Raw genomic sequence first — 25,533 nt, 5'->3', positions numbered from 1 at the left:
GAAGTTGTAAGGATATAGTTACAATATAAAGGGAAGATAGTTATAGCTGTAAAAAAGCATCTTAGAGCAGGGGTGAGGAAAGTCACCCATCTGGGAAAGCAGGGGGCCTCAGTCAGTGCTTTGTCACATTAGGAAGCTGAAGATCACAGTCTGGAGAGCTGCTCTGTGAGCATGCAAGAAATGACTTGTAGGAATGGCTCCAGTGGGAACACGTCGCTTCCCATCCTTGACTGGGGTCCTCTTGTTGAGAGAGAATAGCCCAGCCTTTTTTTGTGGTACATCTTTTCATCTGCTGAAATTCACAGGCTGCACCTAAGCTGAGCCAGACCTGTGTTAATATCTGCTTTAAGTTATCTTTTCCCCCTTACCAGCAAAGCTTGGATTTGAATGGCTGACAAAGCAGCCTGTGCAGCTCTCCTGAACCAACAGCTGCTGGATCAATATATGGAACAAGCAGAGCACTAATCCCTGGAGACTTATACTGGCTTTGGTATGATCAGGAACAGAGGGACGCAGCACTAGTAATGGTGTAGACTCCCTGTGTGGCAGAAAAAGTTCTCAACCCCTACAAATGAAATAATTTGACAGTAACTGTATTGTAACCCTTTTGCTCCTGACCTCCTCTACCAGCATGAAGGACAGCTGAGCTAGCACTGTGCACAGCTCTCACCTTAGGCCTGAATGCAGCCTGTTTGGGATTTAATTGAACATCAGAAAACACAGCCTAAGCATTAGAGAAGACTTGACTTCAGAATTCAGTAGGGTTTATTCTACAAATCTTAGATCAATGCCAATGATACAAGTTTTATGAATTCTCATTAAAAATACAAGTCAGTATAAAGATTCCAATAGTAATATAATGCATGATGATTCAGTTTCAAAACTTAAGGAATGAATCTGGGTTTTGGACCATGCTACAGAAAAGGGGAACACAATGTAGAAGAAAGAATATTTAGTTTACCTCCCTTACTTCAGGAGGGGCCTGTGCCTTTATTGCCACAATACCTGAAAAAGCAATATGAAGTGCATAGCAGCCTTGCCTGTACAGTCTCCAGGCAAAACCGTTGAATTTCGTATCATAGTCCTCTTCCTCCCCGGTTCTGTTCATTAAGGTACATTTTGATAGCCTGATATCGCTATAATAACTTTAAAGCTATTGCAACACCATCCCCCATAACGATTATAAACACCAGTTCTTTGAACTGTAAAATGCTCTTGTGATGCACTGAAACTTTCCACCGTGCTATCCATTTAGCCCAGTCTTTCCAGGAACACGAAATACTGATTCAAATCAAAGGTGAATTAGTTCCATATTCAAAACTCTCCTATTTTTTTTTTTTCAGTGAAGTCTCAGTGCAGTCTAATACTCAAATGTGTTGTTCATAGCTTCAGGCACAGTTAGAATATAAATCAGACAGGTTTTCTTGAACGTAGCCCTCTGATACGATGAAAGGTGTTATAGCTTTCACTGAACAGTTGAAATTTGACCACAGAATTGCAAGATCAAATGCTTTGGAGTGGGGGACAACAAAACTACCCTTTCTTCCTGGGAGCTGCCTGCACTTACAAGAGGATTAGGCTTAAAGCCATACCCTAAGTCTAAATTTTAGAGGAACAGTTTATTTATCACAAGAGGTAACTCTTGACAAGACGTGCACCTCATCCCCCAAATGCTGTATATACTTCTGTTTATTCCTAGTGATATTTTCACCCTGTCAAAAATAATGGGCGTCTGTCTTGTTGAGCCCAGTCATTTCTTGGAGCAGAACCACATTAACATCACAGAGCAGGTTATCATGCATCTATCTGCAAAAGCAGACAGGGAACTAGGCTTAACAATATGCATACATTTCCAAACAGAATTCTGGTGCAGACAGTGACATTTAACTGAAACTCAGCTTTTACCAAAATATTCGCATAATACAAAAATCCAAAAACACTGGGTAAAAAGAAGCTGCTGACTTCCACGCACCAGTTAAAGAAAACCCCCCTCTTGCATAAATGGAGCAGCAGCACAGAACAAGCACAGACTTGGCTATACAAATACATTTTTTCTTCTGTAGGAATTTGCAAGAATTATCCACCCAACATCATACTATCATGTTTTAGCATCATACCAATGATGGCAAAATCTAGTATTAAGCCATCATGTGGGCTAATGGGAATTTTTTCTGCCGTACTGAACACTGCTGTGCTTGCTTTGAATACATATTGTCTCTGATTTGTCTTTGTAGTAAATGCATCTTGTAACAGTCACCTTTAGTCCGAAGTAAAAAAGTTTGGTAGCCCATATTGGGCCTAATAGTACAGTCAAGATGACAACAAAATACAAGGATGTCATTAAACTGCATATATTGTAGAAAACAGGTTTACTTTCCATTTAAGTCACATTTAATACAAGACAAGTTGGTCTGAAACTGTGAACTGATTCTATTTGGAACAAAGTATGGCACAGATTCCCAATATCTATGGACATTGTGTAAATAACACATTTTTCTCTTTGCAATGATTATCAATTCGCCAAAAATAGTTTAACAGTCAAAAGGGAAGAGTGAAGGAAAACAGATTCAGGAGAAGAAACTAAAAATGTTTAAGAATTGAAAATAAATGACTTCTTTTGTAAGAAACTTTATTTAACTTCATTTTTTTTAAAAATGCATTCTCTCCTCAGAACAGATGCCACCGTAAAAAAAAGATTGCAGTAGCACACACTTGCACTCAAAGGAAAACATGCAAAACTGATGGCTGAAAAAAATTCTGCATAAAAATCCAAGACTTCAGGCAAAAATTTGCCCCCATGTGCCTTTAGGGACCCCAGACCACAAAGAGATTTCAGTGCAATGTCTCATGCTTCCAATTAGTGGGGAAACATATGGTAGAAGCTTGTCTTCTGACAGCTACACTCTCCCAGATGTTTGAAGCAAAAACAGTCTCAGCTATATTTTAAAATATCATTGTTAAACTGTTGCAGAAAGTACAAACAGAATTCAATATCAGAATCCAGTGAAGAAAAACTTTTGAGTTCTACCCTGTGCCATACACTTATTAAAAAAAAATTACACAGAAAGATTTTATTAATACACCCTCTTTAAATTTTTTATTTCTGAAAGCAGCTCTTTATGCAAATCAAAAGCAGTTCCTGAGTAACTGCAGTAAACAGTGTCTTTTAAATATTTTTGCGCCTCAGCTCTTCTGTTTTGGTTCTTCCTTGTTTTTCTCCCTAGTTTTCAAGTTTAATCTCAGTTCTTTTTCAAAAATGTGCAAGTTCAGTTAGCATCGTTTCCAGAAGTCCACAGCTTGCAGGTCTTCCTGCAGCAACTATAAGATCTGCACATATGCTAGGTTGTACTCCTATACCTATTGCAGACTTTGCTCTCAAACCTGTACAGCATGCATTTTCACGTCTTCTTCAGCATACGCCGGGACTGCCACGTGTGGAACTTATTGTAGGCCGTCTGCAGCATCTCTTCTATATGACTTACCAACTGAAATGTGAAGAGAGGAAAAAAAATGTCCCAGCTACTAGAAAACAGATACTCAGTTGGATTCTTTCTTTTATTCACTATGAGTAATCTCACTAAAATCAAGGAGGTAGGCTAGATAAAGGACCTTGAGGCTCTACTGCCAAGTACCTGTAGAGGGGGCAGTTCAGAGCACTACTAAGCTGGGCAGGTCAGGGGGAAGTGACACCCGACGGTACTCTCTGTTCCAGCATTTAGTCTGTGGTCACTTCAAGTCTGACATGGTGGGAGATGGGCTCGAAGCTGCTAAAGTTCTACTTCATGATGGAAGTGATAAATGAAACATGACTTCCCCTTTTGGCTGTCTCGCTTGCCTAAAAAATTATAGTTCTTGACAGTTTCTGGTATTACTCAGCAAGTTACACAGGGAGAGAAGAGATGCTTAACTGTGTACCCAACTTCCCTCTGCCCACTTCCTAGTTAACAAAAAGTTAAAATACCCTAGGCTAAGAAATTGCGAAGCTACCATCCTCTGATAATTACAATTCAAATTATTAATATGCATCCACGTAATTCCATGTAATTAAAGAGTATTTTCCTCTTACATTTGTGCTTAAATACTGTCTCCGAATCTTTTCTTGGAATGGGCAGAGTTTTGTAACCTGAAATCTTTCCAAGTTGCTCCTCATTTTCACAACCTGAGAGAGACAGAAACCAGTATTATAATTGCTTGCACAGAAGTGTAATTTCCTTTAACAAATTGCTCTCCAACAAAACACCTTGGGGGTAATTCTGGGGGCTACTTTATATATAGTTTGAGGAAGAGAAGTTATTAATATATCAGTCTCTAACAATTCTTGAGTGTGTATTTATTTTTGAGGCAACTGCAATATGACTGAAAGTGCAGTTATTACTTTGTCAGTAAACACCATAGATAAGATATGCACAAAACCCATCTTTTTTTGCTTCAAGCAAAGCCTGTACCATGGATTTTCAGGCCACATTTTGCAGCAACAAATCCAACATATCTGAATGCAAATTTTTATCTTTGTGATCCATGTGAAGTCAAAAGAAAGAACAGCAACAGAAATATAAGTTACAATCCTATACCTGGTTGTAGACAGACATCTCTTCTTGAAGGCAACTTTGTTCTAAAAAGCAGTGTATGTTTCGAAGCTATGACTGAGTGATTTTTGCAATGAATAGAAGAGTAAGGAAAACTTTCTTGACACTGCGGAGGTTATTCTTACAGTTGGGAAAGGGGGGCTTTAGTTAAGAGTGTTTTAAACTGGCAATGAGAAATCTGCAGCTGGAATACAGCTGACCATTCTGTTTGAAATAGCAACTGATCCCAAAGGGGGCTAACAGGAGGGACAAGGATGATTTTAACCAACAGCACCAGCAGAATTGCTGAAAAAAGTAATGGTTTACATTGGTTTGTGACCTTCAGTTCTTGAGATAAGGAAGTGCATATGTTCTAGTTCTATACTTCCAAGTTAATGATAGCCATTCTAAACCATGATCTGGCCACATCATAACCAGGGCCACACTAGGAAGCTCTGCCTTACCTTTTCTTCTAGGAATGGTGTGTTAACAGGAAAGCAGGACCAGAAGTGTCGTAGCAGTTCCCCTACTGCCACGTACAAGTGTTTTAGTTCAGACTGAACGTCATTTGGCACCATCTCTGCAACAGGAAAAATGTTCTGTCACATCACTCAAAACTATCATGTGAGAAATGAGAATATAAGGTTAATGAAGGAGTTCTGCAATATATGTTTCTACTAGAATCACAGAAAGGTTGGCTGTGAGGGAACACTGAGATGCCTCACACCTGAAGTAGGACTACCAGCAGTATTGGATCAGGTCAGTCACTATTTATGGCTATATACCTGGAAGCTTGTATATTATATAGGGAGAGAATGGACACCAAACTTAATCCAGGATTAGAAGCAGTATATTCGTGTTGTTCTAACAGTGTGCCAGTACTGCCTCTGGGACCAGCACCTTGTTGTCTTCACAGCACTAAACGCTGTGGGATGGATAGCGCAAGCTTTTCCCTCTCATGCTGGCAGCAAGAATACAGTCGCAGCATGTGGAAGATGAAAAATCCAGGCAGGAAGAAGGAACTCTATCCCAGATACTCTTAAAGAAGAAAGGGTGACAGGGTTCAAGAACAGGGAAGGAACCACCATCATAAAAACCAAAGACAAAAAGCACAACTGAAGATCACAGCAGCACAGGGAACTGAACAGTGACTAGTGAACTCTAGGGTGAGGCTGTTTAGGTTTTTTTAAGAAAAAAAAAAAAAGAGCAGTGGTCAGGCTCAAAGTAGTGGAGTGTACCACCCAGTATCTCAACTAGGATGGGTAAGAAAGCCTCACTACTGCTTGCTGACTCCTTTTCTGTGAGTACCATACCTGCTTTTTTAGCTGTCTGAATTAGCTTCTGCTGCTCTTCAGACCAAGTAACACAAGTTAAAACTGGAAAACTGTTACAAACCCTGCCTTGTGAGAACAGGGATTCATCCGCCGTGAGACTGAAGAGAAAGGAACTCAAACTGGCTGGAATGTGACAACAGGGAGGGGTGGCTGAGTGGAGATGTGAGAAGGAGGGGTTGTCTGTTTTCCCCTTGCAGTCTAAAAGAGAGTTGTCCTTTTTCACAGCAAGCTGTGGATCTTAAATGCAGGCTACAAAAAACCTAATTCCAGACAATTATCTAGACCTTGCCTCCTTAGAGCTTTCTCAGAGTACACCTCTATTTGCTAAAATCCAGAAAAAAAAAAAAAATCAGAGAAGAGAAATGCTGAACAAGCAAAACCCATTATATGTAAGGGAACTTAGTATCAAGTGCATCCTTCATCACCTGCTCTGTAAAATTTTCTCTCACTCACTTGCCTCAGCACTGGTGTAGCCAGTACCACCCTCATAGCTGTTGTTCTTCTTTTGTTGCTGTAACCCACTATTATTCCAGCTACATGTTTCCATAATTTCCTTTATCACTGTAACATATTCTAAAAGGCAGATGAAACAGGGAGCCAGGTACAGCTGTATAATGCAGTAAAATACGATTAAAGTATTATACATCCTAAATCCTTACGGTTTATGGCTTGCTGTGTTCCACCCTGCATAAGTGCTCCTCCAGGTGACAGGACTGCAATAGTGCTAGTAGCATCACCACTTGAAAGAACCTGAAGGGAGAGGGAACAAGTATTTCAGATCACTCTTTCCAACAGAATCTTTTTAAAATGGGTTGTATTTGAACTCCACTGGCAAAGACAGAGTTGAGCAGATACAAAGGAAGTTCTGATGAAGAGTCTGCTCTTCTCCAGAACTAGACACAGTCCTTTTAAGTGCTATAGCTCATGTTTTCAGTGAAAGCCTTCCAATTAACTATGGCCAAACCAACCTTTTCTTCACCTAGTACGTGAACTGGCTGTGCAGCTGCTTTGAAAGAGACACAGAACTAGTATACAGAAATGTGACACATGCACATTTCTGGCTGCTTTACTCATGGAAAAATCTAGGCTTACTGACAGAGGAAGTTCAGATACTGCCTGGGGAGACTGGCTACATGGCTGTGCTGCCCTCCAGTTGCCAGGACAGAGCTTCTGTGCAGCCCACAGTGAGATCTACATTCTACTTCAGTGCATTTAGGAGCGAAAGACCTCTTCAGTTATAAACCTGCTTACTATGACCTCCTAAGACCATTATCATCCTAAATTTCAGGGGATGAGATGATTAGTATTGGCCAGCACTTCATGCTGTACGACTGTTCTGCTTTGCTACTTTATACCTTTACCATTTCCTCAAAAGAAGATTGTAACAGGAGAATATAACTCAGAGTATTGGCAATGACTCAGTTTCCTATTGTTTAGATTTTAACCACGATAGCTCAAAAGGTATCACCTAAAGTTGTAAACCACACTGAATAACAAAACTATTGGAGAGAATTACATTTAGCCTGAAAAATTAAAATTCCAGTAGAAATCAGACACAAATTATACAGAAAGCAGTATGTTAACATCAAGAAGGGAATTTTTTTGAGTATTCTTCCATACCTGAGTTAGTTTGGGTACATATGCTTCCATTTCTTGCCTAATACTATGAAAAGAATTAATTATATCCTGACTGGTTGCATATTGCTGTGATTGAATTGGAGTTGGACCATGATAATACCTGTGAGGTGAGAAAAGGAAAAAGTGTATTAATAGGAGTGTTGGTAAACAGAAGTCAAACTCAATGCACGGTTCTTCAAATGTTTCCAATGAGCAGTCCAAACTATCTGATTGCACTTCTTCTGCCTGGGAGTGGATTTTCCTTGGAATCATATATATTTTCACATGTAACACATACATTTTTCCACTGTAAGCTGCAACAAAGTGCTGAACTGTGAATACAGTCTGTTTAGACTTCCACAGAAATTACATATCAAAGCCCTTCAGAGTAGGCTTACAGAGACTTAACTTGCTGAAAAGCAAGATGAAATCAAAATACAAATTTAAACAGGAATTCCACTCAGAAGGTGGTTTATGCAAGAGTTCATATTAGGTTTCTAAACTTAGCCTAAACACACTTGACTGTGGCACAGTAGAGAGACTAAATCAGCTGATTCTGTGCAGGCTGTGATGAGAGACCTGCTAGGTTGAATATGTTGAAATAGCCATGCATATTTTGTTAACTTACCTATCAGACTTCTTTAAGCTTAGTGCAATAGTTTTAATGCTATTATTCTTTGCTAAATCTTCATATTCAATGGATTCCTGCAGTTTCACCTAAAATAAGCCAAATAATTATACACATTACTAATAAGGACACAATTCAACATATCTAGCACTTTTTTTTCCAGTTCACTGAGCTTAAATGAAAGGGTTACGAAAACCTTAAAGAAAATGAAAGTGTGTAATGGTTCATGTCTACCCTCCGGAGGGAGCAGTGTCCAATACTGTTTAAAGTGTGCAATTTGGAAGTCTTGGCGCTGCTGTTTTTTCTGCAGATTCTGGCCAAAACTTGCAGTCCCTGCTGCTTCCAAAAAGCGGTCTGCTATACATAGATCATTCTTTGTGCTCTCTATTTATGTTCACCTATCTCCAGATTAGCAGAAATAGTAATGATTTAATGGCTGGCGTGCAGGAGTGTAAGACTGAAACCATAGTTATTAACCAAGCTATCTGGTGACAGTAAAGCTAGAGTATTAGTGGTGAGAGAGAAGAGCAGCGATATCAGACTTTGTACAATGAGAAACCTAATTCTGAAGTCTCCTACTCTTATGCTACTCTCTCACTCTTCTCTTCATCACATTTATTCTAGTCCTGGTATATTGTTTTCTCCCCAGTAAAAACTGCTGCTTTCAGGAAAGTCAGAGCTGTTGACTACATGTATTCTACAACCTTTTCTCACAATATACACAGGTTTTGAGTTCCCCTGGTATTTTCTATTTAAGCTGTCAACTCTAGCAAGACTATTCAATTCACTTTTGTAGCAACTACAGTACTCTTTTCTACTTTGTGAGCCACTACAGTTAGTCTAAAACAGGCTGTTGCCCTGTATTTCAGGGCACCAGGCATAACTATGCTTTCAGTTTAACCTCACTTCAGCTTCTGACCTTAAGATGAAGGTTTCCATGTGCCAGTTTAATCGTCCCCTCTACAAGCAATACACTCGACAGGTTGACACTGGTGCTTGAACACCAATATCCCTTTCAGGTGGATGCTCTCTAGTTATCAGGTATTTGGAAAAAAAATAAAGGGGGGGAGGGGAAACAGACCCGCACTGAATGGAAAGAACCAGATTTCTGAGCCCATTCAGAAAGTTTTTACTTTTGTTGGGCACCACTGAAGAGATAACAGAGCAATACTTCAAGGTGTAGTTTATCTGTGTTTACTAACAGAGGTACAAAGCTTCTTAGAGGCCCTCAGGTTCTTAGTCTATATGCTTCTTAAGCAAAGCTAAGTAAGTATCACTTTAGGAACCTTCATCAGTCTTTTGAGAGATGGAGCTTCCAGTTCCATTCACTTAGAATTGCATCAGCTAACTTTATACCTTTTTCATTGGTGGCTGAAAGAAATCTGAATCCCTGGAGTTTCCATCCGTACTGCTGGTCTCACTGTAATGGTCATTTTGTGCTTCTCTTAAAATAGAGAAACAGCATTAAGAAGAATTCACCCCACAGGAAACTTAAGATACAAGCTAGAGACAAAGTAAATACACATGTTTCAAAAATTTTATATGCATGTTCACACACTGTATGTCAACTTTTTCCCCCTTATGTCTTCATTTCTAGCAGTTGATCTAGATAGGAGGAATCAACTCCACAAATAACCCTGTTTGTCAAGGAGGAAATTCAACAGCAGGGGAGGGTTCTTCTCCCTCTCTTCAGAAACAGTAGCATGCTAACAATCCAAGTGGGACACAGCAAAACCATGACTAAGTTAGAGACATTCTGCATACACACTTATTAGCAGCGCTATGGGAGCCCTGAGATACTACTGTTTCACAGAATGAGAGCTACTGTTTTGCCTTCTTCTGAACCGAGAACCAGAAACACACATTACCCAGAAGAGACCGTTTAAGTTCCAGTGTTCAATTTGTGCAAGACAGAAGAATAACATGAGGGAGCACAGCTAGACAGAAGAAAGTATTTAATTAGGATCTCTCACAGGTAAGGTCTGTGGGATTTGGGTAGAGGAGTAATCCTTGGTGGTCGTCTATAAACCAGTGTAAAGAAGACTTCACATCAAACCCATTTCATGCCTCTTTTAAGAAGTTTCATTTGTGAAGTTCACTGTAAATACACGTAATGACCCAATACTTTCTTTTTTTGGTCAGGGGCAGGGTACCACACTGGAGGTATTTTTCATCTGATCCACCCATGCCACACTGTTCTTCTGCTTCCTCATTTATTATGTCCGTGCACCCAGCACAGGAAGCCCTGGCAGACCTGCTCCTGGAAGGCAGGCAACAGCAACTCCCTGCACCAGGCCTCACCTCCACACAGCAAACAGAACACCACAGCCTTCACCAGGGCTAGAGAACTAAGGCAGAAACATCCTCTCTTTTTAATATGCTTTGTGTGATAACTGCTAAAAATAGCATTTGTCATCTCAGACAGCTCTGAAGAACTTTTATAAACTAAAATGTAAACTAAAGGCGTTTTCATTTCTAGAGCCAAATACTTCATTCATAAGAGTTAAAAGAAAAGGTTGGATGAGTAATTGAAGATGTATTTTCGTTTTGGAAATTCCTTAAAATTTGTTACAAAAAAGCTTTTACATAACATTAAAACTTACTGTTTCCTGAGGCCAGCTGCAAGGACCATGGCACTATGATGATTAAAGCGTTTTATAATGGCAGCATTGCTACTTTCTCTAGCAGATTTTGAGGCATTTGATGTAGAGGCCACAGAAGCAACACCATAGCCCTACAAAGAAAACAACATTAGCTACCTCCTGCCCCAAAACCAGGACAATTCTGTTTTCTATTGAGTCAGGAAGCCTGCATGCCACCTCCTCTGAACTCTGCTGAGTGATACTGCATCATCAACTGAAGCAGTATTTTCCTACCTTGCCCCACCATCACCTTATGTGCTTTGAAAAATCTCCATAGACTGTTTTATTCTGCTAACACTGGGCAGTTTATAGGTGTCTGATAGAAGAAAAAACTTCTTAAATAGTTTCATAAGACCATGATCTAAGTAAAAACACAACTAGCTGAAAAAAAAAATTAAGGATCACCTGTACAACAGGCATTGATGGCAAATAAGAGCTAGCAATTGTTTTACTGACCTCTTTTTAACATCTTGTAGGACACCAGCAGCCCACAGGCCAAATGACACCTGTCAGGAAGATGTGATACCACTAGGAATTCAAAAAGACCTCAAGCCTTATTGCTGGCAGTGTTCCCCAGTTACCAGGTGGCTGAAGGCAACTCACTCTACCTCATGCCCAGTTTCATGTTTGCAGTTAACCAGCCTCAAAAGCAGACTAGGGTGGTTTGCTTAACACTTCAAATATACCATCCTAAACAACTAGTCCAGTTTCAGACTGCTAGTTTTGTACAACTTTCAAAACAACCCAACTTAGAAATGCAGCATTATTAATTACAACTCAAAAGTTTAAGTTAAATTAACTGCAGAAAAGTGCATCTTTAAGTTACTTCACGTTATGGTACACCAGTTAAAACAATTGTTTTAATTTGTACTTGGAGACAGGTAATAGTTCAAGTTAGACATATTTTAGCAAAACATAGTATTTAAACATAGTATTTAAAGCTAGACAAAGAAAACTGTATAAAATGTCCTTAAAATTAAGCCAAATCAAACAAACAGCAATGTTGAAAGCGAGAAAAAATGCAAAGACTTTCTCCTGTTTTGTGCTACTCTTCTGTACATTGTCACAGATTCTAAAAGGTAGGAAGAATCCAGAGTCCACTTTAGACAAAAAAAAGCCATGCAAGTGAAATGATAATTCTTTAAAAAAGGGAAGTCCTGCTTTACACCCAGCAGAGTAAGGCAGACATGTGAGGCATACAAGTCCATGGGCACAGTCTCCATTTTTTTACACACATACAACTGTATAAATGCTGACTACCCAACCACTGCAGCAGCCTAGTCAGTGATGTGTTTTAGAATCACTATTTGTAGTTATTTTAACAGTAGAAGAACCCTCTTTCTCCTTAAATGAAACTAAGTGGGGGTGTGCGTGGGATTTTTTTTTTTTGCCAAATACTTACTTCATCTAATGATTTATCTTCCAAAGCTGTTAAGTCTATCAGGGGGTTTTTTACTCCTTGAGACACCATTGTTTTTAACCCTGTATGAAACAAAGAAAAACATGAAAAACTGTATCCAAACAAGAAGAAATAATTGTGGTATTATTATATTTAACCTTTTAAAAGGAGAAGACAAAGGTTCTGCAGATGCTCAAGTATCACTGTGATTTCAACTTTCAACCCTTTTCAAAGTTCCATTTAAAATAAGCAATAAACTTGGAAAATTATTGTAAAAGATCATCCTACTAATTAGTGCAGTTTTCATTAACTTCCACACATCACTGAATACTGTTTGGTAGAAAAAAATAAATTGAAGACACAGTTATATTAGTGGGAACTGGGAAGCCTTAATTGTTTGTTTCTTCTAATTTTGGCACTGTTTTGCTGCCCTGCCTTGGATAAAATGGTAATTTGTATCTGGTGATAGGTTTTACTTGTGAAGGGTTGTGGATTCCTAACAGAATGCTTTCATTAGTCAGAATGCATATTAAGGAATGGTGTTAAGTGATCTCAACTCTCCACACTTCTGTATCATCACAAACCCACCTCAAAAGTTCAATAAAAACTGAAGTCAGATAATGTTTTAAGATTTCACATTAAAAAAGCTGACAGAGAACAGGGATGGCAACTCCTCTGGAAAATCTGACAGAAGATTCATATCCATCTATTACTAAAAACTGATCTGTAACAAAAGGTATACCTGTTGTAAATTGTGCACATACTATAAAACAAGGCCTTATGTAAACAAAAGTTATTTCATAGCAGCTGATGGCACAGCATAATCAATCTAGCATGATAGCATATTATGGAATTTATCACAGATTTACTGTCGCATGAGTTGTAATAAAACTTATTTCTAGTGCCACCACTTTCCAAAAGGCTCATTTGTTTCAAGAAATGCACTCACTGTGAAACATGCTAAGAATAGCAAAGCAATAGCTAACTTACAGTAGCAGTCTGTAGCTTTTCACTTTACAGTTTGACAAACAAGATGCCAAGTAAACGAACGTAAGAAAATTTGACTTCAGCTTTGCTACGTTTACTAGATATACCTTGGGTGTTGTGCTCTATGATGTAGCTAAGACTGCAGGAGCCTACTATAGAAATAAAGTCAAAAGCTTACCTTTTTCATCCAGTTTGGCACATTCTGCAAAGAGGTCTTTTGAGCCTGTATTGAGCCTGTCCCGATGGAAATAGTGAGACTGAAAAAATCGTGTCCAGAATTCCCTCTCTGTCATATTATGCGGAACATTTTCTGCATATTTCATTTTTACTGTGAACAAAAAACATAATGATTACAAAACGTTCCACAAATCTTAATATGGTATTTTATGTTAAAAGTTTCCTTGCTTGCTTGTTTCCTTGCTTTCTGTCTAACACTGCCTTCATTGATGCTGATTAATAGTAAGGGAATGCAGTAGTTAAGCATGAGCAAACAGGTACTCTTTTATGCCCTGCAATGCTAGCTAATGCTTTGAAAAGAAATGCACGTAACAGTGTTCTGAATACTCTAATTTGAATTGCACATGCACACAAAGTCTGATTTGCCAGAGTTCTACTTATTCTCGGAATGGATCTAGCCTTTTTAACTAGGGGCCAAAATGAACCAGTGTCAGTGTTCAGTATAGAGCAGGGGAATGGTGGAAATTGGATTCTTTCCCTCCCAAAGGTGATTTCATGAAAAATAAGACTTAATCGAAATTCTGAGGAGGAGTGTATAATGGGAACAAAATATCTATTCACAATTTTAAAAAGGTCAACACAACGAGTTAAAAATGTTTTTGTTTAATGATATCAAGTTTTCATTCAGTTCAAGAAGTTTCTTTCAGTTCAAACATGCTTCTTCCCATCTCTCAAACAAGGCAGGGAAAATCATCCAAGGACTGAAGATATGGTCCTTTATACTTCCAGGCTCAGACTAACTAGACGAATTCTAGTCTTCCCACAGTAAGATAGTAAAAACCAAATCTTTAAATGCATGTATTTGTTATTTAAAGCACTATTCTTACCTGCAGGATATGTTCGAAATACGGACTCAATGATATCTGAAGTCAAGTTATACCTCAGACCATTGCAGCCATCTGTTTGAGGCCGTACATCAGCCTAAGAAAAAGCATACAGGGAGGAAAAACAGTCATGTCTGAACGCCTTCTGTAACTGGAGAAGGAAAAAAACTGGCATCTTGCAATCAAATTCTGCTGCAGATAAAATAATCTTCTTCCTCCAATAATCCATAGCATATTTGATCACAAATAGGTATTTTTAGAATGAGAAATGAAAAAGCATGCATTAATTACTTTATTATACTTGCCACTTAAGCGATGATTCAACAAGTAGACTGTAAGCTTTAGAAAATGAAAAGCAAAGATCACTCTACCAGTCAAAAGAAGGTATGCTTAGTTCAATATCCTTGTTTCAAAGTAAAAATAGGCATGTTTACTGTATATGCCTAGTCTTTTGTTGTTCACTCAACAATTTAGCTAGTGAATAATCAGTGATGATAATGAAGCGACAAAAAAGGATTTATGGCTCTTACAACTTATTTCCTTCTACACTAAAAGCATCTCAGTATAACTGATAAATAGCACTGAATTTAAAAATGGAGGGTAAGCCTTAGTCAAAACTTGCAAGTTAGATCTCAGTAATCTCTCTAGGAAGCTCTGGAGCAAGCACTCAGTCCAATTCTCGGTAACAGGAAAAAGTATGACTGCATATGCTGCTTTCTTTTATTCCTTTTCCTGTACACCTACACTCTAGTTTTTGAAGTACCTTCTTCCTAGAGAAGTACTCATTCTGAGCAGAGCCAGACAGTTATTTTAACTTGAACTAGGACACACAAATATCTGAGGTCATCTTCTTCACAAATGTCAACACAAACAGTTATTTTAAGGAAGCTTCAGTTTTGAAGGTTTGGGGTTTGTTTTATTTTAATGTTAAGGTGCAAGAATAATGGGAGACAGGAAACCAAAGCAATCAAAAGTTCATTTGGTAACTGATTCAGGTATTTCTAGGGGAAAAAAGTGTTTGTAAGTGTTTGTACAGCAGCTAAGCCATAAAACAACTCCCACCTCCTCTTTCCCTCCCAAACCCTTGATGTGTACAGTCAATACAAAGGTGGAAATGGGCTTCCAGCTGAAGAGTCATAATCTGTACGAATTTTGTTGCAGAAGTAGAAACTGTCTGTGGGAGGAATCTGAAGACTGTACCTAGATTACTTTTAGACTCCATTGAGATTACTGAAGCACAGTTTCTACAAATGGGTAACAACTGCAAGCTGGGGAGAAATAAAATGAGCTTTCACATATACAACTTGTTCTTCAATTAGCTGAAAGCATGTAGTGGTTTAAAAAAATTGATGAGGGACTAAAACCTTTTGTGTGGCAAGTCTTTGCAGCTTCATTTATGCATGTTAATGATGCAACAGATACTCCTTAACTTATTGAGTTAATACACTGTAATCTAGTGACTCAGTTCACCATTATTCCTGTTTTAAGTAAGGCAGAGCAGCAGTGTGAACAACATCTGCCTAGTGTCAAAGTTCAAATTGAGCATCTTAAACTGACAGAATTTTGAGACTGCAGATTTGTGTAAAATCTTTACTTTTTTTCTTCTTTACACTTGCAGCAGTCTAACTAGCATGCAGAGTGATGTTTAGTTGAGGAACCAGGAAAGAATGACATTAAAGTATACAGGAATAAAGTACATGAGCAGGACTCTCACTTTTCCTGATTTGTTTGCTCTAAAATCCCACGTTAGGGGTTCAACGTACCAGAAAGGCTGCAGAGATGCCCACATCCTGCTTACTAGGTGCCGCAGAATTATCCCCTGCATTCAGGCTTAAACGGTTGGCCCAGAATTCTTCAGCACTGATTACTTGGCTCACAACAAGGTCTTTATAGAGCTGAAACAAAACAGGATCTTCTTGCAGCATTCTGGTAAAAGAACGTATTGAATAGAATTGAAACGCTGCAGAATAAATCACTAGGATTTCCATAACTAACATGAGTTCACAAAAGGAACAGAAACCAACTTTTCTTTCAAAATGCTGTGCATTTCTTAACAAGATTATATAAACAACCAACCTCAATAGCTGTATTTGTCTCAAAAGACTTAAGAAAGGACTAAAAAAAATGTTGAAGAAGTAGCATTAAATGCTGGAAAACAGTAATGCCTAAACCAAAGTTAATGTGGGATTAAAGCTAAAATATTCTGCGGTGCTCTTGTGTCTTTGCATGTCCAGGACTGGAGTCTCCTGAACTGTAAAAGCACAATGAATTTTCTTGAACTTCCTTAACAAAGGTCTCAGGGGTGGGGTGGGAGGGGGGAAGAGATTTCAGCACCATCCAATTCTTGTTTAAGATCTTAAAATTCAGTAGTTGCAAGTTTCTATTCTATTGCAAGAGTACAGATTACAATATATGGATGGGATAAGATACCTTATAACACACATTACTCCGAGTCATTTCTTATGTTTCTGTTGGTGACAGTAAGGATCTTCATCTCTGAACTATCACAAGCAGCACAAGTGTTACAGAAACATTCAGTGCTGCCACTTCCACCAGGGAATAAACTTTCACAGAAGTTATAATCCAAATACCAAGTATCACCCTTACTATCCAAAATGCAAAGAATGTATGCACCTGAAACTTCAGTTAATTCATGTTCAAGCAGCTTTTCATACAAGCTGTGTAGCTATTTTGAAACTCAGCAGGCTATTTTCAGGGAAACATGCATGCATGTTCACAATCAACCAATAAGCACAGCAATCTTTAACATGTACCTCAGGGTCCTGATCATTTGCAAACAAAAAAGGAATCTTATGAATACACAGTACATGGTCTGGACTGAATGGAAGTCTGTACCTGCTCTAAGGATGAAGTAGGATGAGGTGAAAGTGAAAACTTTGTGGCATGACGTCCCTATTATGTTTTAACCAACAAGGTTTTTCCAGTTTTTCTTGTTGGTACAGATATGGACTAGTGGCAGTTCTTACAAATTAGTGCAGCAGGAAGCAGTCTGTTACTCTAATTATTTCATTAAAACTTGGACTTTTGGTACATACCAGACACCCACATATCAATAAACAGAGGAAGTACCGCAGGGACTCTGGATGTAGTACCTTTCCAGAAACAGTTGAAACTTTTTTCCTTCATCTTTTGCAAATTAGGCTAATGAAGCCCCACCACTAGACTTAGACTTCTCATCATTAAAAGAGTAAACTATGAGTATGTACAGAGATCCTGGCTTTCTGTAACTAGAAAAGCTCTTAATGCTGCATGGCATAATACTGTAAAACTCCATTTAAGGGTACAAAGATTCAGAGTTAAGACTGCCCATGTACTCAGTATTTATAGTGTTAGAAACAGGGCACATAGCATAAAGAAACTGGTATGGCAGTAGTGCCAAAGCAGTCTGCACTGCTGTAGACCCTGGTGGTTGCTGCAGTACTGGAACCAGTTAATCCTGGATGTGTCAGAGCTCCAGCAAAAGGGCTCCTGCCCTTCCGCTGGGAAATCTCCTTGTAAAGATCAGATCTGCCCAGTGAGGCAATGCTCCTACGTTTTGAAAAATCTAGCTTTAAATTACCTAAGTTAAAAGGTAGAACAATCTCTGGAATGGAAGCTAGTAGATACAGGCTTCATAGCAAGTGCTAGAATGAAATGAAACTCATCTGGGGAGACGCAGAGAAGGGTGCTCTATGGCCACAAGGACTGGTTTAACACCAACATTTTAAATGAACAGAAGCATGTCTTAAAAGCCCTTTTGGGAAAAAGGCTTAGGTCCTGAATGTCTTCTCAAAATAATTTTTAGAATAAACATCCTGGATTTTTATTATTATTTAAATACTGGATCTCAAGTGAGATGCATGAAAACACCTAACAAATGAGTATATAAAACAGCAGGAAAGAAGATTTGAGGGGGAAGAGGTTATACAGGGAGAAAAAAAAAAAAAAAGAATCACAAATCAAGGAAAGTGAGAACGTGAGAACTTACAAAAAACCCCCCCAAACTTTCAAGCAGCTTTTCTAACTGATACATGTATACTTAAAAAGACTAAAGAGACAGACTGCCAGTTGGGTGCTTTCATCTCATAGCCATGGACAGCAAAGACTGGGTGGCAGCCGGGCTGGCTGCCTTTACACCTCAAGAACGTGTCACTGAGAACACAGATAGAGTCTCAACACGTTACAGTTCCGTAAGTCTCAAGGAACTGCCTCTAAATTGAAAGCAGAGAGATTTTTACTAGAGAAACAAATGCCGTATCACTAATGATGTTGCAATAACAACAACTGTTAGCAGAAATACACTATAGTTAGGTAACAATTAAAAAAAAACCCAAAAATTTCAGGTTCCTTTCCCTTTACCTGTTCTTCTCCTCAAGTTCTTTATTAGCTTTCCTTTTGAACTTGGGCAACAGTTGCTGGAGAAGATCCTTTACTGCGTCTCGCTCCTTCACTGCTGTGCTTTCATTGGAGAAGTGAAAGTTGGTTGTGTCCCCTGCATGCAATACTAGCTGAAGCTGAATTTTAGCTTTACCTTCTGGACTGATTTTCTGGCCTAGATAACACAGAGTGTATTAATTAGCAACAGACAGTAAGCTTATACAAGAAACTCTTTCCCCTAGAGTATTTGCTTATAAGCAGTTAACTTCATCGTCCAATTAAATACCATTATCCTGGGTGTGAATTCCAGCCATGAAAGTGGAACAGATAGTCTTCCCCTTAAATTAGTTTGAACCCTGCACCTTGTTCTCTCTAAAACACAAGACACTGACACGAGTAGCCTATTGCTCAGTACTCTTCAGCTACTGCTCAGGAGCTCTGATTCAGCTTTGCATTCCCCACATCCTCCATTAGAAAACTGCTGCAAATTAGATTGTCATCATCTGGACACTTTAACCTGGTACCAATCCAGGCTGCTGCTGAAAGGTGACAGCCTCATTCCCCCTTTCCACTTCTTCCTGCTGCCTTTCTTGTGTGAGTGTTAGTGTTTCTGCAGTAAGCTGAACCGAGGAACTCATTCACTGAAAAGTAACCCCCTTTTGTTCTTCCAGCTGGACCAGTTCCCACAGAAGAAAAGTGGTAAGAAAGCAGATGCAGGGTGGGGTGACAGCATGTCTGTTGACAGCAAAGGTATGCTGGTTTCAAGTGGTGTGGTAAGCACACTTAGCTACCAGTACTCCCAAAGTCGATCACCAATGCCTCCAAGGTGTATTACACCCTCATGACTCATAAGAAAAACCAAACTCCTGCTTCCTTTCTCGTAACCAGAGGGAGCAGAGGCTAGAACAACGACGTTTATGGACTGCCGTGCTATACTGACTTTAGTGTAGCACTGCAAATGGCACTAACGTAAATTGGAATCTCATCCCTTTCTCCAGTGCACGTGGGAGACAGGACCAGATGTCACCCCTAAATCATCATCCCTATTACAGATTTACAAATACCCCGCCCTTTTTTAAATTTGAGATGACAAAAAAGCACATCTTTCATCTAAGTTAAAGACTTCAATGCCTATACATGTAAATATTTAAAATATAAGCCACCTAAGTGTAAGTAAATAGCTAAATAAAACCTTCACAGTGTTGATTATTATAGGTGAACAGAGCTTTTAAACTCCTTATCACATTAGTTTTTAAGAAAACAGCATATTAGTTCTGATTCACCACACATACTTTTGATCATTCTGCAGTATTTGTATGTGACTTCAAACAGCAATAATCACTAAACCTTTACCAAGTGACGCACACAACTTTCTTTATATTCCTTCTTTGGCATTACAGCCCATGGAATATAAGCACTAATTGGAGCCAGAAAGGCAGCATGCTATAGACATTTACTGTTCAGTTTTGACTTGCAACTAACTACTCTGCTTTTGCAACAGCAAACGCTTATTCGGAATGTTACCCGGTTAGGCCAAACTACAGAAGCTAGCACTTTTGAAGCTATGGTCTGTTGGATGAAAATAAAACAGCGAGGTTTATTTTATATGAAAACTGAAACAGCTTTAGATGAATAGTTTAACAGATGACATGCCAGATAGTTTCTGTGTTAGACCCTGAAAATCCTATACTCTTCCTCAAACCTCCTCCCACCCTTCCCTCCACAAGCATATGGCACAGATTATTTTCCTGTTCAATTTATTGCAGAATTTTATCAAAAGTTAATAGTAAATGCTGCACAACTTAAACACTGGAAGACTAATGAAGTTTTGCAGTAGCATCCTTAATAAACTGGTGATACTTCACCACGGTCCTGATCTCTGCTGCTACACAGGATAACCTAGTCAAAGCTCCAAACCCTTGCAACCTTCCTATCTTTACCTACCAAATAAGCTTTGGGTTGTATTTAAACATTTATCGAAATACTGCTTACTGAAGCTGGAATAGGAAAAGTGATCACTTACATTTTATGTCTGCATACATATGGCTGACTGTGAATCGGTCTTTGCCTTCAGGTGCCCATGCTATCCTTTCAGCCATCAGGTACAGAGCTCCATCCTGCTTCTTCTGACGCACCTTCTTTACAATCAGTAACACTTCTTCAGATGACGTTGCCATTGTGGCTATAAGGAGCTATTAAAAACATACAGTTGAGCTGATTAGTACAATTATTTTTGTTGTAACGCTTTCACTACTCCTATCTATACCAAAGTATTACAACCCACATTTACTTGTTAATGCCTACATCATTTCTGAAACATTCTAGATAAACATGCTCCCCTCTGTCAGTGCGATCAGCAGATTTAAAGAAAATACTGCCAGCTACCTAAATAATTTATCTAATTATATTGTTGATGCTGCTTTTGCTCCAATAAAAGACCTGCAAATCTTACATTTAAACTGATAACCAAATTTTCCTGTTTTAATGTTCCTCTACTGGTTTTTCAAGTTGAGAATAATACTGAAGCTAAGCAATGACATAAATTCCAAATCTCCTCTGGCATTTGGCAGCAATTCCCTTCTTCAGTGTGAATGGCAGATGTTAAGTCATTTCAGAAAAGGGAAGGATACAAGGTATGTGACAAATCATGGATTTTCAGTTCCCTGTGCTAAAGATAAGGTAGCCCAATTGCACTCCTGTTTGTATTGTGGTGAGTTTTGCCCAAGGTTTGAACAACGTTTTGTACACTTGATTCCAGCTGGCCAGTTTCCTGTCCCTCTCCCCCAAAGTCCGAAGAACTAATGTTATAACACAATGGTAATTTTGTCACCAGTCTCACATCAACAAGCCTTTTGATACTTGCTGCATTCTTCTGCCCAGCAGTCACTATCATTCCTCTCTACAGGTTAACTCCACAGCCTTAAATTTCTCAAGAGATTAAGGACACTGCAAGTAGGACTACATTCTGTCAACATACTGTCGTACACCTATCAAAAAATTACATATTTGGTATGTTTGCTGTAAATATTTAGTCTCTCCATTTGCTGTATTTTGTGCGTCATAAACTTTGCTACTGATGAATAAAACAGTATTTTCAAATGCTGATATTCATGTTTCATGTGCTTTAGAATACCTGTAATATTTGCTGGGGCCTGTGTCAAACTTGAAACAGCAATCTGCATCAGCTATTGCACTACTAGTAGGTATCCCAAAATTCTAAGATTTAAATTCACATACTTTTTGTTTTCCTTAAAAAAGCAGCAGCAAGCAGGGTATTTTACTCTGACAATCCAGACAGTAGCATAGCTTTCTCTTCAGCAGAAGTCTTACACACCCATCTCCAAAATGAGTGAAGCAAAATACTCAACGGAAGGACTTAATGGCAAAAGGGCTCTGCACTTAAGCTTCACTCCTTTGTCATTTCAGTCATCCAAAGCTTTGCCAAAGATTTCAGTGATGCTGAGCTGAACACAGGCTTTCACATCACCACCACTGCAGCAGTCACTAGAACACGCTGTGCCACATTCAGAGCAGCCCTGCTAGTACTTCTCTCTCATAGAAAACTGCATGGCATGATTTCAGGACCGTTTCCTAGCATAATCCATTACAGTCTCCCCAGCAGCTTTATTCTCTTTCAGTGCTATCTGCACTTAGCATTTTATGTAGTTTCCTGTTGCAGGTCTAGTCTCTCATCAGCACCTTATCCTTACCAGAAAAAGGCACCTGGCCACAGACTCTATTAGACTAGAAACCTCAACATATGAAAGACTAAGGATAGGATTTTGACTTTTTTCTCCCTCTGTTACTTTACAGTCCTTTAGGGTCATAATTAACCAATACGGTAGAGACAAAGCCACAGAATGCAAAGGAATTAAACCTGCACTGAACAGAAAGAAAAAGGAAAGCATTTCCATAGTCAGGCTCATTCTGATGTGAGTTGCTTTGCTTTTCTACCATGCTATTTCACCCACCTACAACCAGTCTTCAGCTACGGAAGAAAACGAACAGCCGCTAGCAACTTCTCCTTTACAACCACAGTGCTTCTAGCACAGTACCCTGCAGTGTGCAATCTGTGAACGCACAATTATCCCACAAGTGGCTCATTCTACCTTTTGGGAGGGTGAACACACTAGCTCACTGCTGTTCTTATTTATGTCATTGCTGTGCTTCCTTTTTGATGCAGTAATTTACGGTGGCAGTAGGATGATACAACTCACAAGCACAGTAAGCATTACCCAAAATGGAGAAAACCGCGAGCTGTCTTTTGAACAGTACATCAGAAAGAAGAAAAAAATATTAGTAATCAGGATTTAGGAAAGTTACTGTCTTTCACTAATGAAAACAAGATGGCTTCTTGTTACAAGTAGTACAGGAAAATTTCTAAAATAGAAATCTTGCCTAGCTGCTAGAAAAGCATGAGGATGGTCTCCTACCGACTGCAGAGGGGAAGGCTACGTCCTTGCTGAGCACACACAGTACACCAGTCATTTTCTTTTCTTTCTGGACACTTAAGGCTTACTATGCAGAAGGGCGAGAGCCATCAATGATCTATTCATGCCTGCCCAAATCTCATAACCTCTATATTTAACAACTGAAGTTTCCAGGAATCAGTACTGCGGATGATGACACTGCTGCTCAAAGGGGCAAGAACTGCAACATGCATACAGAGAAATTCTGTTATGTTACATCTTTAAGTGATAATTTTAATCTGCTGCTAAAAGAAGCAGCAATAGAGTTCTTCAGCTGCAGATTTTTGGAAGACAAACCTTTCTCTGGTTGAAGTATCTCCAGAATAAGGTCATACACAGTTTATTTTAAATTCTCTGGCAGTAGAGCTTTTGAAGTGATGGTTAATAATTCCAAAAAGCACTTCTATCAGTCAGTAGTCCTAACCCTGGGCTATGTGTTGTCACCATTCCTGTCTTGAGGATGTTAATTTCAGCTGCAGTTTACAACTGGTAAGGTCTGTCAGGAAGCTTCAGGGCTGGCATAAACCAAGAAAACGTCCTGTTTGCTTATCTACCTAAAACCTTTCCTCTCCTAGTACTGTAGGAGTGAACGCAGCTTCTCGAAATACCTTCAGATTGCAACAGCTACCCTTCCTCTAATGCAGTGACATCCTAACCACTTTTAGAACCAGATACCTCTCTTCTCTGTTCCTTACAACACCTATTCTGAATGCTCTCCGTTACCACCATTTCATTCCAGTCTCTTCCCGCTTGGTTTTGTTGAACTCTGAGCAGAAATAAAGGAAACCTTTACACAGTTTATTAATAATCCTGACTTGGTCAGGGTAGGCATGGGCGGGCAGGTGAGCTCTGACAGATTTAATGCAGGCCTTGCTGCTAGGTTTCCACTCTCTGTGGGGAAGACCTGAACACCGACGCTAATGGCCCAGACTGAAGTACAGTGGCCCAGGTACGCAGCCGGGCCCCGATGCTTCAACTGCACAGCCCAGGGACCTCCGAGAGGGGCCGGGGGCTGGCAGGGCAGCAGCCCACCAGCCAGGGGAGCGCAGCTCAGCAGAGCAGGGAGGTCTGCGAAGGGCCGTTAGTCTTGGAAACGGGCGAGCACGGCGGCGAGCGGAGCGAATCCCCAGTTTGCACCCCTGAGCCCGCCTGAAGGGTCAACCCGGCCTTCCTCTGCCCCTCGCATCACCTACGCCTGCTGGAGCGGAACGGGCCCGCGGACACCTCGCACGGCACTGCCGGGGTTCCGTCCGATAACCGGCGTCCCCGGCAGAAGGTGGCCTTGGCCCGGCAAGCCGGTGCGAGAGCACCTCTTTGTCTATCGCCCGCGACCAAGCGCCCCGGTGAAGCCCAGTGCCCCCCGGCCGCGATCCCGCCGGCACAGCGCTGCCATCTTCCCGCCGCCCCCCTCCCTGGGCGCAGGCCGGCGGCTGCCTCTGTGCCTTTCGGTCCCTTCCCTCGCGGCTCCTCCAGCCCCAACCGGCGCCGCGGCGGAGAGCGGGTAGGGAGAAGGAACGCGAGGCCAAAGGCCGCCGCTGCACCACCGCATCGCGCCTCACCGAGCCGGTGCGGCGCCGGGCCCGCCGCAGCGCTCACCGGCAGGCGCTGCCCCGCCGTACCCGGGGGGAGAACCGCTGGGACCGGAGCAACGCGGCCGGGAGGGGGATCGGGCCCCGCCACCCCTCACACACACACACACACACACACACACACACAGAGGCGGAGCGCCCGGCACTGCCGCCTCCCCGCCCCTCGCGCCGCCGGGCTCCTTACCGTGCGGACGGCGGCGGGGACCTGCTCCGGGCTGGTGCCGGCGGCCCGCGCGGGAGGGGCCCGGGGCGGGAGCGGGCGCTACGGGGGTCGGGCCGCCGCCGCCACCGCCGGGGCCATGGGGCGGGCAGGGGGCGGGCACGTGACCGGAACAAGCCGCGGGGCGCTGGGAGGGCGGGGGAGGGAACGGAGCCCGCCCCACGTGACAGGGGAGCGGGCCGGCTACGGCGCGTCCCCTGCGGTCACGTGGCGCGGCCCGGCTCCCCTCCCGCCCCCCTCCCCGCTCACGTGACGGCCCCTCCCCCGTCGCCATGACACCAGCGGGCGGAGGGGGGAGTGACGGGGCGGTAAACAGCGCCGTCGCCACCCCACCCCCCCACCCCGCTCCCCGCCCGGCCCTCCCCGTTCCCCGCCGTCACCCGGCCCCGCGGCGCGCGGCCCCGCTCGTCCCCCGCCATCGGCCCCAGCGGCCCGGCTGCTCCGCTCCCAGGTCGGCGGCGCCGCCGCCACCGCGCTGCGGGGGAGGGGCCTCCCCTCGGCAACGATCCGCGGCGGGAGGGGGCGCCGCGCGTCAGCATCACGTGGCCGGGGCAGGCGGGCGCGCGTGACGCAGCTTCCTGCCGCACGGGCGCGCCCGGCGTGACGCAGCGCGGAGCGGCCGCACGCCCCCGCCCCGGGTCACGT

At 41.4% G+C, this 25,533-nt stretch overlaps 1 protein-coding gene across 1 annotated transcript; it reads right to left on the bottom strand.

Moving 5' to 3' along the window:
• Positions 1-747: 747 nt before the first annotated feature.
• GTF2H1 (general transcription factor IIH subunit 1) lies at positions 748-25,201 on the bottom strand. Its single transcript, XM_074918260.1, has 15 exons — positions 24,853-25,201; positions 20,634-20,802; positions 18,593-18,785; positions 15,997-16,159; positions 14,237-14,330; positions 13,351-13,500; positions 12,189-12,268; positions 10,748-10,878; positions 9,501-9,588; positions 8,145-8,233; positions 7,520-7,637; positions 6,559-6,649; positions 5,030-5,145; positions 4,067-4,159; positions 748-3,485 (listed from the first exon to the last, which is right to left on the bottom strand). The coding sequence occupies exons 2-15, from the start codon at positions 20,785-20,787 to the stop codon at positions 3,399-3,401; spliced, it is 1,647 nt and encodes a 548-aa protein (XP_074774361.1). The 5' UTR covers positions 20,788-20,802; positions 24,853-25,201; the 3' UTR covers positions 748-3,398.
• Positions 25,202-25,533: the final 332 nt, after the last annotated feature.

Source organism: Athene noctua, chromosome 14 (assembly GCF_965140245.1).
Source record: "Athene noctua chromosome 14, bAthNoc1.hap1.1, whole genome shotgun sequence".
Classification (NCBI taxonomy): domain Eukaryota; kingdom Metazoa; phylum Chordata; class Aves; order Strigiformes; family Strigidae; genus Athene; species Athene noctua.
This window is presented reverse-complemented; position numbering and strand designations above follow the sequence as displayed.

What these genes read in the sequence shown, in the direction of transcription:
- GTF2H1 (XM_074918260.1), bottom strand. Translation starts at nt 20,787, where the DNA reads ATGGCAACGTCATCTGAAGAAGTGTTACTGATTGTAAAGAAGGTGCGT. An exon ending in TGCCAAACTGGATGAAAAAG is followed by an intron (nt 12,269 to 13,350) that starts GTAAGCTTTTGA and finishes TGTTTCATACAG; the next exon opens with GGTTAAAAACAATGGTGTCT. An exon ending in AGCTTAAAGAAGTCTGATAG is followed by an intron (nt 7,638 to 8,144) that starts GTAAGTTAACAA and finishes CTCACCTCACAG; the next exon opens with GTATTATCATGGTCCAACTC.